The 15,608-nt window shown below is 57.9% G+C and overlaps 1 protein-coding gene across 1 annotated transcript in view; it reads left to right on the top strand.

The window, feature by feature from the left end:
* Nucleotides 1–839: 839 nt before the first annotated feature.
* The window catches only part of LOC144735969 (ras-associating and dilute domain-containing protein-like), a 28,791-nt gene continuing 14,022 nt past the window's right edge, over nt 840–15,608 (top strand). Inside the window, exons 1-7 of the mRNA XM_078618571.1 lie at nt 840–848; nt 1,642–1,872; nt 8,894–9,133; nt 10,079–10,178; nt 12,806–13,212; nt 13,524–14,234; nt 14,346–14,383. Of these exons, the coding sequence (XP_078474697.1) occupies nt 840–848; nt 1,642–1,872; nt 8,894–9,133; nt 10,079–10,178; nt 12,806–13,212; nt 13,524–14,234; nt 14,346–14,383 (1,736 nt within the window). The remainder of the gene's footprint in view (nt 849–1,641; nt 1,873–8,893; nt 9,134–10,078; nt 10,179–12,805; nt 13,213–13,523; nt 14,235–14,345; nt 14,384–15,608) is intronic.

Below are 15,608 nucleotides of genomic sequence, written 5' to 3'. Positions count from 1 at the left end.
CACGCTTCGGGGGAGGATTGTTCCACAGACGAAGAAGAGGGAGGAGGGGGGAGAGAGGCCCGGCCACTGAGGGCTCGTGTTCCAAAATATTTCTTTGTATGATCTGAAAAAAAAATGTTTCGAGAACAATCCACAAATGTGAAGTCACTTTCATGGCATCGCTTCCACGCATTTTTCCCCTCCCCTATAAGTGGTGTCGTTTCGACGATGCCGTCACATCGGATTTGCTAAAGTTATTGAACGTATGAAAATGCACGTTAAAATTGTCATTTTTATTGCTTTACTGAACTTTCCGTAAAAAAAAATGTTAATTCGATTATCAAGATATAAACTTAACTTATTAACAACGTGCTTTGTTTACTTCGGCGCATAAACAATTACAAAAATGCGAAAAGGTTCAAATGAATACCGAAATCGGGGCCTGAACAGTCGATATCCAAAACCAATGAACTCCAATATATCCATCGCCGAACACCTATCCAGTCGTCATCGATCGCCAGGGTCTATCCACTGCTGGACCGAAGGCGCCGCTCAACCACGCTCCCCTCTCCCAAGCGCCTCCGCAACCCCGCGCCGTGCCCTCATCCGGAGTCTCCCTCCCGCTGTGCCCTCCCCCGCAGGACGCCCAACCTCAAGAGCGGGTCATGCGAGACCCTGAGCGTCCACAGCACGACCAGTGGCGCGGGCGGCGTGACCCTGCGCCAGCCGGCCAAGAACCGTGCCCGCAACCGCTACAGCAAGCGCTTCTCTCAGGTGAGGGCTCTCCCTCTGCTGGCCCCCCCCCCCACCAGGAGGCATGTGGCCTCGCCGGGCGGGATCTGATGGTCCTGGGCCTGGTCATGGCCCTGGTCCCTGCCGGAGAACTTTGTACGCGCTTGCAACTTGGTAATGCGTTTGTTTTTAATTTTGTTATGTTTTTTCCAGACGTCCTGTAGAGTAGTGAATTGCACGGACATTTAACCTCCGGTTACAGAGCGCTTCACGGTAGCGAGATGTTAACTACCTCGCCTGGTATACAGGAGGTCGTGGGTTCGATCCCGACACCGATGCCTGCTGTATATTTGGAGTTTGCGTGTCTCTCTCCGTGGTGAGATGTTAACTACCTCGCCTGGTATTCAGGAGGTCGTGGGTTCGATCCCGACCCTGACGCCGGCTGTATATTTGGAGTTGACATGTCTCTCTCCCCGTGGTCGCGTTGATCTTTCTGCGGGTCCTCCGATTTTTCCCTCCACGTTTAGAATCGACATCACGCGTTTAGACTATTTGGCCGCTGCTATAAATTTCCACATGATGATCACCCACACTATCATTTGTGGCAGACAGGTCGCTTCTGAAGAAGCTTAGTGGGCCTTACAACTAGACATCTTTGAGACAGAGCTTCACAGCTCATCGGATTCCTCCAGTTGAAATTTTAATATTCTGATCCTGAGAGCCGTTTCCCCGCTGAGCAATTGTTGGGTAGTGCCGGGTCCTCGCCCTCGTGCCTCCGAGTCGTCCTCTGTCTCTCTCTACGACCTGGCAAAATAATAAAAACCTAGATGTGGTAGTTAGTCGGGTGCACGGTAAAGGGATGAGAGTGACCCCAAGCGACGACCGGGACGGACGCGGCCGGATAAATCCGGAGCTCTCTTCCCACCGCAGGTGTTCGGCCGTGGCGGTGCCGGTGCTGCCGGCGCTGGCGGTCAGGCCACACCGCCGCCGCCGCCGCGGGGCAGCTCCGTTGCGGCCGAGGTGGGCGGGCGGCACACGGAGGACCCCACGGAGTTGTCCACCCAGGTGACGGCGCCCGGCGTGCTCAAGATCTTCGGCGGGGAGATCTCGGCGGGCGCCAACTACAAGAGCGTGCTCGCCACGCCCGCGTCGTCGGCGCAGGTGAGATCGCCGGAGCTAGGACACCAACCCCCCCCCTCCCGCCTGGCCCCTCGTCCCGGCACAGGGACAGCTGCCACGGGGGGGGGGGGGGTCCCCTAGGCAAGAACGCTAAAAGGCATTTCAGCACCTGCACTGGGAATTCTAATGACCTCGCCTGGTATGAGGGAGGTCGTGGGTTCGATCCCGACCCTGATACGCCCTGGCTAGGAGATGTTGACTACCTCGCCTGGTATGCAGGATGTCGTGTGTTCGATCCCGACCCTGACACGCCCTGGCTAGGAGATGTTAACTACGTCGCCCTTCCTGTGGAATAACAACAACAGCTGCAATTCGCCGCTCAGCGGTGGTGACGTCGCCACGGCGCCTGTGCCAGGCTACGTGCGCTTTGAGGCTATCACGTGAAGTGCCGAACGCCCGCTAGCAGGAGGTCACGGGGCAGACCCAGGCGCCGTGGGACGACCGACTGGCGGATTGCACCGCCCGTGCCCGCCTACCGCGCCAACTTGTCCCGGTAGCGATCCGCGCGGCTCCAAACGCACGGGCCGATTTCGTCCGCTCCATCTCCCCAGGTGGACTTCCTCTTGGGGCGAGTTTCCCCTTCGTCGGCCTGCCACTCCATGCTGGCCGTCTGCACCCCCCCCCCCCCCCGCTAGCCACCGTGACACCGTCCTCCTCACCAAGCCCCCTTGTTTGTCTTAACACTCAATACGATCTTCTTGGTTCTTTCGGTAAAGTCACGTAGAAGGGAAATAATAAAATAATAAAAATAAAACATAATAAAATAATTCTCACGACGTTTCGGCCACAACGCAAGCAGCCGTCCTCAGGTGAAGAACAGGTCTGTGACGCTGTCTTCCCTGAATGATGCTGTCTTCCCGACAGACCTGTTCTTCACCTGTGGACGGCTGCTTGCGTTGTGGCCGAAACGTCGTGAGAATTATTTTGTTATGTTTATTTTTATTATTTTATTATTTCCCTTCTACGTGAATTTACCGAAAAAGAACCAAGAAGATGAATCCCTGCAGTCACGAAAGCTTTAAATCGAAACTCAATATGATGTCATCACATACGTGCGTGCTTGTGTGTGTGTGTCTGTGTGTGTGGGGAGCGGTGGCGTGGCGGTTAGCGCTACGCTGCGCTACGAACCCGGCAAGAGACCCGAGTTCGATTCCCGTTCGCGGCCAACACCGGTGACGATTATCTGAACCGGTCCTGGGCCTCCCCTTGGTCGACTCAGCCTCAAATGAGTACCCGGCGTGGTGTGTAACATCGGCACTGGGGAGACAAAGGCGGCCGGGCGTGGTGCTGACCACCCACCCCTCGTATACCGTTCCGGCCTTCATAGGTGCTCGCTAGCAGCACTTGCCCCAACAGTCTGCTGAAGGCTATACGGGGGAATCTTTGTCTTTTAAACATATTTATATATAAAACATTTGCCAATAACATCTTCATATATAGAGGACCTGGATAAAAATCCACGTGACCACGGGGAGAGAGAGAGAGACAAGCAAACTCCAGATAGGCAGTAGGTGTCAGGGTCGGGATCGCACCCACGACCTTCCCCATTCCAGGCCAGGTTGTTAACATCTCCTAGCAGGACGTATCAGGGTCGGGATTAAACCCACGACCTCCCGTGTACCGGGCGAGGTAGTCAACATCTCCTAGCCAGGGCATCGTCAGGGTCGGGATCGAACCCACGACCTCCCTCGTACCAGGCTAGGTAGATAACATCTCCCAGCCAGGGCGTGTCAGGGTCGGGCTCAAACCCACGACCTCCCGCATACCAGGCGAGGTAGTCAACATCTCCTAGCCACCGCGGCGAGATGGCAGAGCCAGGCGCCGCCGTCGATGACTCGGAGAAGCACCACGGCAAAGGCCCTCGGCCACGGCGAGAGAGTCACCGGCTGTGAATCGCGCGCCGGACGGAGCGGCATCCTTCTGCAGGCTCAGGGAGCTGTCTGCCCCCCCCCCCCTCGGTTTCCTTCCTTCCTCTCTGCTGACGTCCACTTGGCGGGGGTATGGGGACCAGATCCGTCCCGTAGACGCACAGGAACTTCCTGTAGGGCTCCTCCCCCCCCCACCACCACCAACCTCACACACGCACCACGCCGGTGAGGTCGTCGAAAGAAGTTCAGCGTGCGTTGAACTTCTTTTGCGCGGTACGCAGCCGGCCGTAGCTAATCGGAGGTGCGCGTGGCGGGAGGGGGGAGGATAACTAACTAACAAACAAAAGCAGTCCTGAAGAAATGAGTGTTCAATTTAGTACAGTGTAGCGTGGTGTAGTGTATAGTGTAGTGTATTGTAGTGTATAGTGTATAGCGTAGTGTGTGTAGTGTATAGTGTAGTGTATAGCATAGTGTGTGTAGTGTATTGTAGTGTATAGCGTAGTGTGTGTAGTGTATTGTAGTGTATAGGGTAGTGTAGTGTATGTAGTGTATAGTGTAGTGTATAGTGTAGTGTATAGGGTAGTGTGTGTAGTGTATATTGTATTGTAGTGTATAGCGTAGTGTGTGTAGTGTATAGTGTAGTGTATAGTGTAGTGTATAGTGTAGTGTGTGTAGTGTATAGTGTAGTGTATTGTAGTGTATGTAGTGTATAGCGTAGTGTTTGTAGTGTATTGTAGTGTATAGGGTAGTGTGTGTAGTGTATAGTGTAGTGTATAGTGTAGTGTATAGCGTAGTGTGTGTAGTGTATTGTAGTGTATAGGGTAGTGCGTGTAGTGTGTGTAGTGTGGTGTGTATGTATATACGTTGACCTTCTTTCGCACCACAAGCACCCAACCGTAGCCAATCGGAGGTGCGTGTGGAAGGATAAAAAACTAAGCACCGCAAACGACGAGCAGTTCTCGGGTTTGGTCAATCGAGACGACGACTTAAAAGTCCCCACAGCTCCCAGCGCCTTCCTAACATCGGTAGCAAGAAGCAGAGCGTTCCAGACGGCCGCAGAGTCGCAAAGCGCCGCGCGTGAGAATCGTCGACGTGGCCACTCACCAGCCCCCCCCCACCCCCCCCCCCTTGTCTCTGCGTGGGGTTTCCTCCGGGCTTTCCGGTTTCCTCCCAGAGCAACAACCAAAAATTGGGGGCAAAATTGGACGTGGGCAGGGTGGGGGAGTGGGGGGGGGGGGGCCTTGGGGGGGGCAGTGGAGGTGGGGGGGGGGCTGCCCTTGCCCACAACGCATACCTCGTCACCCCATTTGCACCACTGCAAAGCCAGTGACGTCACGATGCTGCCACGGCTGGGGGCTTCGAGCTTCCCCGAGGGGTCGTGGAAGGGCAGTCTCAAGGGGTAGGGAGGGCAGTCTCAAGGGGTAGGGAGGGCAGTCTCAAGGGGTAGGGAGGGCAGTCTCAAGGGGTAGGGAGGGCAGTCTCAAGGGGTTGGGAGGGCAGTCTCAAGGGGTTGGGAGGGCAGTCTCAAGGGGTGGGGAGGGCAGTCTCAAGGGGTTGGGAGGGCAGTCTCAAGGGGTGGGGAGGGCAGTCCCAAGGGGTAGGGAGGGCAGTCTCAAGGGGTGGGGAGGGCAGTCTCAAGGGGTGGGGAGGGCAGTCTCAAGGGGTGGGGAGGGCAGTCTCAAGGGGTGGGGAGGGCAGTCTCAAGGGGTAGGGAGGGCAGTCTCAAGGGGTAGAGAGGGCAGTCTCAAGGGGTGGGGAGGGCAGTCTCAAGGGGTGGGGAGGACAGTCTCAAGGGGTAGGGAGGGCAGTCTCAAGGGGTAGGGAGGGCAGTCTCAAAGGGTGGGGAGGGCAGTCTCAAGGGGTAGGGAGGGCAGTCTCAAGGGGTTGGGAGGGCAGTCTCAAGGGGTGGGGAGGGCAGTCCCAAGGGGTGGGGAGGGCAGTCTCAACGGGTGGGGAGGGCAGTTTCAGGGGTTGGAGGGCAGTCTCAAGGGGTTGGGAGGGCAGTCTCAAGGGGTAGAGAGGGCAGTCTCAAGGGGTGGGGAGGGCAGTCTCAAGGGGTGGGGAGGGCAGTCTCAAGGGGTGGGGAGGGCAGTCTCAAGGGGTTGGGAGGGCAGTCTCAAGGGGTTGGGAGGGCAGTCTCAAGGGGTTGGAGGGCAGTCTCAAGGGGTGGGGAGGGCAGTCTCAAGGGGTTGGGAGGGCAGTCTCAAGGGGTTGGGAGGGCAGTCTCAAGGGGTAGGGAGGGCAGTCTCAAGGGGTGGGGAGGGCAGTCTCAAGGGGTGGGGAGGGCAGTCTCAAGGGGTCAGGAGGGCAGTCTCAAGGGGTTGGAGGGCAGTCTCAAGGGGTTGGAGGGCAGTCTCAAGGGGTGGGGAGGGCAGTCTCAAGGGGTTGGGAGGGCAGTCTCAAGGGGTTGGGAGGGCAGTCTCAAGGGGTAGGGAGGGCAGTCTCAAGGGGTGGGGAGGGCAGTCTCAAGGGGTGGGGAGGGCAGTCTCAAGGGGTCAGGAGGGCAGTCTCAAGGGGTTGGGAGGGCAGTCTCAAGGGGTGGGGAGGGCAGTCCCAAGGGGTTGGGGGGGCAGCCCCAATTTTTTTTTTACCCAGAATCCAACATTTACGTTGGGACAAACACAAAAACCTTCCGTTCAATTCACTTTTTCCTGCGGCAAATATCAACCAAGACCACTTTGTTATATTTTGGGGGGGGGGGATGTCTCAAGATGGGGGGGTGAGGGGGGGGGCTCGGGAGGGGGGGGGGGCTCGGGGCGATTGCCACTTGCCGCTGACCGACGTCGCGACGAACGCTCAAACAACTCACACGACGCGCGGGCGAAGCCCTCATCCAGCAGTGGAGCGGTAAGGGTGGGGGGGTGGGGGGGGGTGGGGGTGGGGGCGGGTGCCTTGAGTGTGAATACAAAATATCCCTGGCGGGGAAGGGTGGGGGGTCATGGGCACCACACCAGAGCCCCCCGGGAAAGCCCATTTGAGGAATGAACAGCGGAGGTAGGGGTCTGTGTTGAGTGTCATCACCACGCTGTTGGCACGGGCCGTGGTGCTGCATTTAGGTGGTGAGCGAGGGTTGTGTGCACGCGCGCGTGTTTACATGTGTGTGTGTTTACATGTGTGTGTCTGTGTGTGTGTGTTGACATGTGTGAGGAGCGGTAGTGTAGTGGTTAGCGCTCACGGCCAAAACCGGTGACGATTATCTGAACCGGTCCTGGGCCTCCCCTAGGTCGACTCGGCCTCAAATGAGTACCCGGTGCGGTGTGTGAACGTCGCCACTGGGGAGACAAAGGCGGCCGGGCGTGGTGCTGGCCACCCACCCCCTCGTGTGCCGTGCCGGCCGTCATAAGGTTGCCACTCACTGACAGCATTTGACCCAACAGTCTTTGTCTTTTGTGTGGATGGAACTATATTTCGATTTAAAGCTTTCATGACTGCAGGATTCATCTTCTTGGTTCTTTCGGTAAAGTCACGTAGAAGGGAAATAATAAAATAATAACAATAAAACATGTATTTTATTATGTTTTATTACTATTTTTTTTTCTTTATTATTTCCCTTCTACGTGACTTTACCGTAAGAACCAAGAAGATGGATGGAACCAGCTAACAGCACTTGCCCCGACAGTCTGTCCGGGTTACCTGAGGGACCTTTGTTACGGAGCGGCCGCGCACAGAAGGTAGCAGTGGTGGGGGGGGGGGTCAGGAAGAGCGCGAGACGGAGGGGTGGGAACGCCGCCTCTCCGCTTTTTTTTTGACGCGGAATGATTTCGTTGCCGATTTGCACGTTCACATTTGCTGGGCGAGGCCACTAAAAACAAAAGTCAAGAAGAGAAAAAAACCCACACAAGCCGAGCAGTGCCGGATTAAGCGAGTGCGGGGCCTGTAGCATGATGTTATAAAGGGGCCCTAAGTAAAAAAAGAAACAGGTTAATATTAAAACACAATTTTCTTTTTACTTGCGTAGTAAAGTAATTGTATTTTTTCATCTTCTATACAGCCAGATAATACGACTAATCGCTAACCTTAAACACCCAGTCATTCATACAAGTTGAAGGCAGTATAGTACTATAGTGCTAGAGCAAGTGCAGAATCACTGAACCGGAATTGATAGCTGGAACGCATTTAGCGCTGGACCCTTGAAAGTGCGGGGCCTGTAGCTACTACACATGTAGCATTTACTACACATGTAGTAGCTACTACATATGTAGCTACTTTTACTACTTAGGATAATCCGGCACTGGACCCGAGCAAATTCTGTGTGTCGTCAAGAGCCCTCCGCCACCCGACGCTGGGCAGCGGAGGCGGCTTTGCCCCCCAGAGCTGCTGCTCCCGGCCCGGCCGGCAGAGACGCGGAGCTGGGATCAGCACGGTCGGATACGTACGGTGCAAAAGAAGTTCAGCTTACGTACATATATACTTGACGGTGGTGATGGTGGTGGTGATGATGAGGAGGGACTTGTATGATGAGGAAGTGGGTGAAGGTGGTGATGGTGGTGATGCGACCGTCTGGAACGCTCTTCCGCCAGATATTAGGAAGCCACTGAAGCTACGCACTTTTAAACCATCTTGGTTGAAAACTGATTTATTTCCCACTGCTCTTCGTGTCAAGTGTTGTTGTCCTTCCCCCGCACCTCCGATTAACCGGCTACGTACGGCGCGAAAGAAGTTCAACATACGCGCGCACCAGAGCAGTGGCGTCCAATACCTGTGTCGCAGAGGTCGCAAACGGGTTTTGATTCCTTACCCGTACCCGTACCCGGCCGCACCAGGGTCGCAAATGAGTACCCGTACCCGTACCCGGCCGGGTACATGTATACGTATCCTACCTGTACCCGTATCCTACCCGAACTGAGTGACAAACGGTTACTCACCAGTGACTCACAGCCTACCCGTACCCGGCCGCACCAGGGTCGCAAACGGCTACCCGTACCCGTACCCGGCCGGGTACGGGTAGCCGGTTATCGGGTAGGGTACGGGTATCGGGTACCCGGTTGCTACCTCTGCCGCGTCGCGGACCACGATCCACGCACGAAGATGTGTGCTTGCTACGCTCAGCGTGCGTACGTATTAATAATAGCAGAGCCGTGCCGTGACCACCACCTCCACCACCCCGCACCCGACCTCCCCCCGTGCGTGTGCAGGAGCTCGTGAAGGAGGCTCTGGAGCGCTACGGGCTGGAGCGCTCGCTGGCGGGCGACTATGTGCTCTGCGAGGCCGTGGGACGCACGACCGCCGGCCCCGATGGCATCGGCGGCAGCGGCGGCATTGACGGTGCCGCGGCGACCGGGGAGGCATCGACGGGGGCCCCCGGCGGCGGCGAGCCCTGGCGTGCCGAGTGCCTGCGCGCCATCGCCGACTACGAGAAGCCGCTGCTCCTTCAGGTGCCGCCGGTTGAGCTTTCTCCCTCTCGGTTTTTCGTTTTGTTCCTTTTCGCCACGGCGTTTCGGGAAAAGCGGCGCTGGGCTCCGCTTGTGCGGTGAACGTCGCGGCAGAAATCCACGGCCGAGTGGTCAGAGTCGTCGTCGAAATGTGTTTTTATTGGGCCTGCGGAAATCCGGCACGCGCGCGAACATGCGAGCCGCACGCCGGGCGTGGCACAGAACTTGCCCTCGTCTCTCGGCTAACCCCAATGCAGCCACGCGTACTCTGTCCATTCGTCTCGGTTAGAAAGTAAACAAAAGTGAAAAAGTCGGAACAAAAAAATGTATGGCCATTACCCCATATCTATGGGTGACCTTTTTAGCCAGTATCAAAATGTTTGGGGCGGGGGGGGGAAACACATTCCTGCGGAGGGAGCTGGTAGGAACGTTGGGTTGCTCGGTCAATGGCCAGGGTCAACGGCGGCGTGGTGTATTCCGCAAATATGCCCGACTGTCAGGGCGGGCACAAGCCGGCGTGAGTAGGTGAAACGTTGAGTTTTATAAGGGCACCACGGGGTGACCACCCCCTCCCCACCCAGCCCCACTCCTCCCACCCCCCACCCAGCCCCACCCTCCCCACCCAGCCCCTCCCCACCCTCCCCACCCAGCCCCTACCCACCCTCCCCACCCAGCCCCTCCCCACCCTCCCCTCCCCACCCAGCCCCTCCCCACCCAGCCCCTCCCTGCACGACGGACGGACAGACACAATAATCCCTTGTGGACTGGTGGAACCAGTGGGTTCCTACCAGTATAAGAACGTGCTTTACTCCTTTCTGGCAATAAAACACGTGGTGGTGGTGGTGGTAGTGGTGGTGTCAAAGGTGTTCAAACGCCAGATACAAACACCGGTTGGGAGGCACCAAGTCTCCATTAACCACGCATCGTACTTGTGGCACTGTGTTGCAGGCCCTGTGGAAGCCACGGGAGGGATACTCGCGGAGGCTCGAGCTGCGGCCTCGTGCCAAGGTGGAGGAATCAGCGGGCGAGCGAGACACCCTGACGGCCGGTGGGTCTCCGAATTTGCCGTGGCCCGAAAAATATCCTGTGACCTTTTTGTCCGTCCCGTGTGTCCGTTGGTTTGTCAGTACGTCCGTACGTCCGTCTGTCTGTCTGTCCATTCATTCGTATGTCCGTCCGGCCATTCATCCATCCATTCACGTGTCTGTTTGTCCACTCATCCGTCTGTCTGGTGATTCATCCATTCACGTGTCTGTCTGTCCACGCATCCATCTGTCCGTCTGTCTGGTCATTCATCCAGCTGTCCCTTTGTTCGTCCATCCATTCTCGTGTCTGTCTGTCCACCCAACCATCTGTCCGTCTGTCTGTCTCTCACCATCCATCCATGCTCGTGTCTGTCTGTCCATCCATCCATCTGTCCGTCTGTCTGTCTCTGTCCATCAATCTCTCTGTCCATCCATCCATTCCCGTGTGTCTGTCCATCCATCCATTCCCGTGTATTTGTCCATCCACATGTCCGTCCGTCAATGCGCTTCTGCTGCAGTGTGGAATGCTCTTCCTTCCGACAACAGGAAGCCACTGGGACCGATGCTCTTTTAAATCATCATCTCGACAGATTGACAGACGCATTTCTTTAGGAACGCTTTTTGTCTTCAGTTTTTTGTCCTTCCCCCGCACCTCCGATTGCCACGGTTGGGCTACGTACGGTGCCACAGAAGTTCAACGCACACACGCACACACACGCACACGCGCAGAGGGCGTGGATATCACGGCGGGAAGACGTCGCTGCTACCTTCAGCTGGGAACCCGTTCGCGTTTTTGCGACAGTGCCCCCAAGACATTCTTGCAAGGGAGGAGAAGGAGGGGGGGGGGGGGGGTCCTCACTTTGATGCCCGGACCGAAATAAACCCCCCCGGCGGTGGAGGGTGGGTGGGGTGGGGGCTCGTCTGGGACCCTAGAAATCCGCGCAATTAAGATTCCTGCCGGCGTGTCCGATAGCCAGGCGGCGAGCACCGCCGAGGAGTGACGACTATTTTGCGTCTGCGACGGCGAGAGAGGAGGAGCGGCGCCACCTGTGCTTGTCCTTAACGTCGCCGCGCGTCTTCACGTCCGTGCGGACGTCTGTCCGTGCGGGCGGGCGGGCGAGGTGCTGGCGGACGAAGTGACGGAGCGAAGTCACGTGGGGGGGGGGCGGGGGGAAGGGCAGGGGGGGCAGGGGGGGGCAGGGGGGGGGGCAAGGGTAGGGGGGGGGGCGCCAAACTGCCGTGGCCAACGCGACGCTTGCGACGTGTCCGGGAGAGGGGTTTGTTGTACATAGGTCGGGAGATGGATAGGTAAGTAGATAAGTAAGTAGATAGGTAGATATGTACGTAGAGAGATAGGTTTATAGATATGTAGGTAGATAGATAAATAGATATATTGGTAGATAGGATAGATAGATAAGTATGTATATATATATAGGTAGATACATAGGTAAATATGTAGATATATAGATAGGTAGATGTGTAGGTAGATACACAGGTAGAAGGGTAGGTATATCGATAGATCAATGGTGGAGGAGCTTAATGATACAAAATTTGGCCAAATCATTTACGTGGCCCGACTCAAAAGGCAATCGTGAATGACGGTGTCAGTCTTCCTGTGAGTCGCCTGCCCTTCTGATCCACTGTCGCCTCTCCGCCCACGGAGCTCTGCCGCAACAACATGACGAGTTTGCACGCAGACCCGAGACTCAGAGTCTCAGAATCAGACTTGCGGGAGGAGTCCGATGGGCAATGACGCCCTCTTTCACGGACGGGCACGGGGAGAGCGAGTTACCGCAGCGAAGAATACACGCAAACAACGATAGGAGTGCCAAATGGAGACAATGGTTATCAAGTCACTAAATGTGAATTAACAAGTAAATAACACATTGGAAATGTACAGCAGGCAAATAATACTAAACGCGTGACGTTGATTCTAATTGTGGAGGGGGAAAAAGCGGAGGACCGGAAGAAAAATCAACGCGACCACGGGGAGAGAGACACGCAAACTCCAAATATACAGCAGCAGGCGTCAGGGTCGGGATCGAACCCACGACCTCCTGCATACCAGGCGAGGTAGCTAACATCTCACCACGGAGAGAGACGCAAATTCGAAATATACAGCAGCAGGGGTCAGGGTCGGGGTCGAACCCACGACCTCCTGTACACCAGGCGAGGTAGTTAACATCTCCTAGCCACCGTGGCTCGGCTGTGGCTCAGCTCATGGAACATCCTGAGTCCGTGGCTCAGCCAGTTCGAGTGAAGCGTGGCCGCTGCGAGCGACGGCCTCCGCTTGACCCGGAGCCGAGCTCTGGACATCTGCTGAAAAGAGCTTCACGGTTCATCGGATTCCTCCAGCATCCATGCCGATTCTGAACCGAGCCGTGGCGTTAACATTCCCATTAAAGTCGCACGCAATTAACTCTCTCTCGCTGCGCTCTGATGTTGCCCCACCTGATGACGGAGACTTGTGTTGCCTCCGAAACGTCGTGAGTTTTATTTTTATTTTAATTAATTTAAATTTCATTTTTCACCTACGTGACTTTACCGAAAGAACTAAGCGTATGAATCCTTGCAGTCACGAAAGCTTCAAATCTAGAGAATTAACTCTCTCTCTCCCCCGCCGCCGCCGCCGCCACCCCACGACCCGCAGGCATCAACGCGCAGGCGCGGCGGCTGCAGATGAGCCGCGCGCGCGTCTCCACCGTGATGAGCGCCTCGCCGCAACTCGGCCCGCCCACGGTGCCCAACGGCGGCTACGCCGAGTGGATCGCGTCGGCCAGCGACCTGCGGCGCACCGTCAGCGACATGCACATCCCGCAGCGGACGCTCATCGGCGACGGCGGCGACGGGGGGAGCCCCGCGCCTCCCGCCAGGGCGGCTCCGTCGCGGCCGCGCCACGCGCTGGCGCCCATCGAGGGCGACTACGACCTGTGCATGGGGCCCGCGCTGCCGCTGCGCGGGAGGCCGTTGGGCGACGACCCGGGGCGCTACGCCGCCGTGCGCCCGCCGGTGGAGACGCCGTACCTGCTGCTGCTGCAGGGCTGCGACGGAGCGCAGGTTCGGGGGCCCGCCGCACACCCCCCCCCCACCCCCCAAATCCCCCCTCCACCCCCCCCCAGCCCCCCCCCACCTTTTCGCTGGCACGACGGAGGCACGCCGGCTCAGCACGGGAGGCGCGGGGTCACTTTGTACTGTCATAGGGCGCCACGGTGGCTAGGAGATGTTGACTACCTCGCCCGGTGCGCAGGACGTCGTGGGTTCCATCCCGACCCTGACGTGCGTAAACCACGGCGGCTAACGCGGGGGGCCCTCCCCTCCCCCTCCCCTCCCTCCCCCCGCCTCCCCCCGAATCCCGAGGGCCGCCGCAGGACCTGCTGGTGTACCTCCTCGACGGCGCGCGCCATTCCATCGGGAGGGGCGCCGTCTCCGACCGGCCTCAGGACGCCGGCGACGACCGCCCGGACATCTTGCTGTGGGCGCCCGACATCCTGCCGCGGCACTGCCGCATCTCGCGCTCCGACCCGCAGCCGCAGAACCCGGCGGCGGCGGCGGCGGCGGCCACCACGGCCGGTGGCGCCGCCCGGCCGCAACGGAGGTCGCCGCTGGTGCTGCGCCCGTTCCGCGGCGCCGCCGTGACGCGCAACGGCGTCCGGCTGGAGCGGCCGGCCGAGCTCCGGCGGGGCGACGTGGTCGCTCTGGGCGAGCGCTACCTCTTCCTGTTCGAGGACCCCGCCGAGCCGGCCAACGTTCCGTCCGCCGGCAAACTGTCGTCGCCCGGCGGTGCCTGCAAGCTGTGCGGCGCGTCCGCCCACGGCGGCAGGAACCGCCCGGCGGCTCGCGTCCACTCGGACGCCAACTCCGAGTTGCGCTCGGCGATGTCGCTCGAGTACGACCCGGCGCTGGAGGACATCCTGCTCGACGAGATCGTGGGCCTCGTGGTGCCCGGCAGCGACGGCTACCAGCTCACGCCCGCGTACCTCTTCTGCCTGTGCGTCCAGCACTCGGCGTTCAACTTCCAGCCGGCGGACTTCCGTCGGCTGCTGCTCAAGGTGGCCAACCTGCTGCAGACCATCGCCTGGGTGAGCGCTCGCGCGGTCCGTCCTCGCGATGACGGCGGCGGTGGCGATGATCGTGTAATTTGAGGGTGATGGCAGTGCTTGATGACATCTCGTCCTGTGCTGTGCTTGCAGGAGAAGACCAAAGAGCTCGCTGAGAAGCAGCCCGAACAGTGAGTGTGGACCCCTTGCACGCTGCGGGCTGCTGCAGCCTAGGTCATTCGAAAGTTGAAGTGAAAAAACTAAATATGTCAGTGTCACAGGGGCCGTCCATAGATGACGTCACGCACCTGGGGGGGGGGGGGGGTGAGAAATTTGGGGGGGGGGGGGTAGAGCTTTGTGACGTCATATTTGAGGGGGGGGTCTGACTTTTTGTGACGCCGTGTGACGAGGGGGGAGGGGGTCAAAAATCGTCAAAAATCGCGTGACGTCATCTATGGACGGCCCCACATTCTAAAAACACCGGCCTGTGGCCCCATCTGCGGCACTATTACGCCGCCGCTACTGCTGCTGCTGCTGCTGCATCCTGCACGTGTTTGATTCCACGCGTCCATCAGATTACATCTACTGGGGAACTTTCGACCTCTGCGCGCCCCCCCCACTCGCCCGCTTCCTCTTTAGAGCCCACGTCTGAAGGCGGCCCTCTTAGTCACAGGATGCTCACTGAGCCACCGCTGTTAGCCGGGCGTTGGGATGTGCTGTAGGTAGGTTGAACTTCTTTCGCACCGTACGTAACCGACCGTGCTAAATCGGAGGTGAGGGGGAATGTCGATAAACTAAACACAAAAATCAGTTCTAAAGAAATGAGTTTGTCAATCTAGACGATGATTTAAAAGTTGCGTAACTCCCAGTGGCTTCTTAAAATCGGACGGAAGAGCGTTCCAGACGGCCGCAGAAGCGCATCTTGAAGCGCCGCGCGGCAATGCGGTGACCTCTGTCATTGCTCGATGGCCGAGCAAAAGTCCGCCGCTGTGAGGATGAGCGGAGTTCGCGTGATGACGCTTTATTGCTCCTTGACGAGATCCGCCAAGGTAATTGGCGGTTCGTTTGCGGCGAGCACTTTTGCGTGCAATGAGCGTGACCTCACGAAATTACCCACAATCCACCGGCGCAGCCCGCGATACACGTTGTACACTGTCGGCGTACCGCACCGGAGGGACCCTGCGGTGTCCGTGGAAGTTGCCGTCGCTTCTCTTGAGCACCCAAAAAAATCCAGCGGCAGCATTTGTCGAAGGGGCCACGCCCTGACGACCGACGGGATCCGCAGGGCTTGTGGGAAATTGTTGGTGCCGGTTCACCGCGTGGCTGATGGCTTCCCGCTCGTCATGTGCGTATCAAATGAAAATGATAAATCAAACGTGTGCTTTATTATCCGTGGAGAGACAGAGAGGGAGGGTC

The sequence above is a fragment of the Lampetra planeri genome, chromosome 58 (assembly GCF_965212315.1).
Source record: "Lampetra planeri chromosome 58, kcLamPlan1.2.h2, whole genome shotgun sequence".
NCBI classification, from domain to species: Eukaryota; Metazoa; Chordata; class Hyperoartia; order Petromyzontiformes; family Petromyzontidae; genus Lampetra; species Lampetra planeri.
Note: the sequence above shows the minus strand (reverse complement) of the source record. Positions and strands in the feature narration are given on the sequence as shown.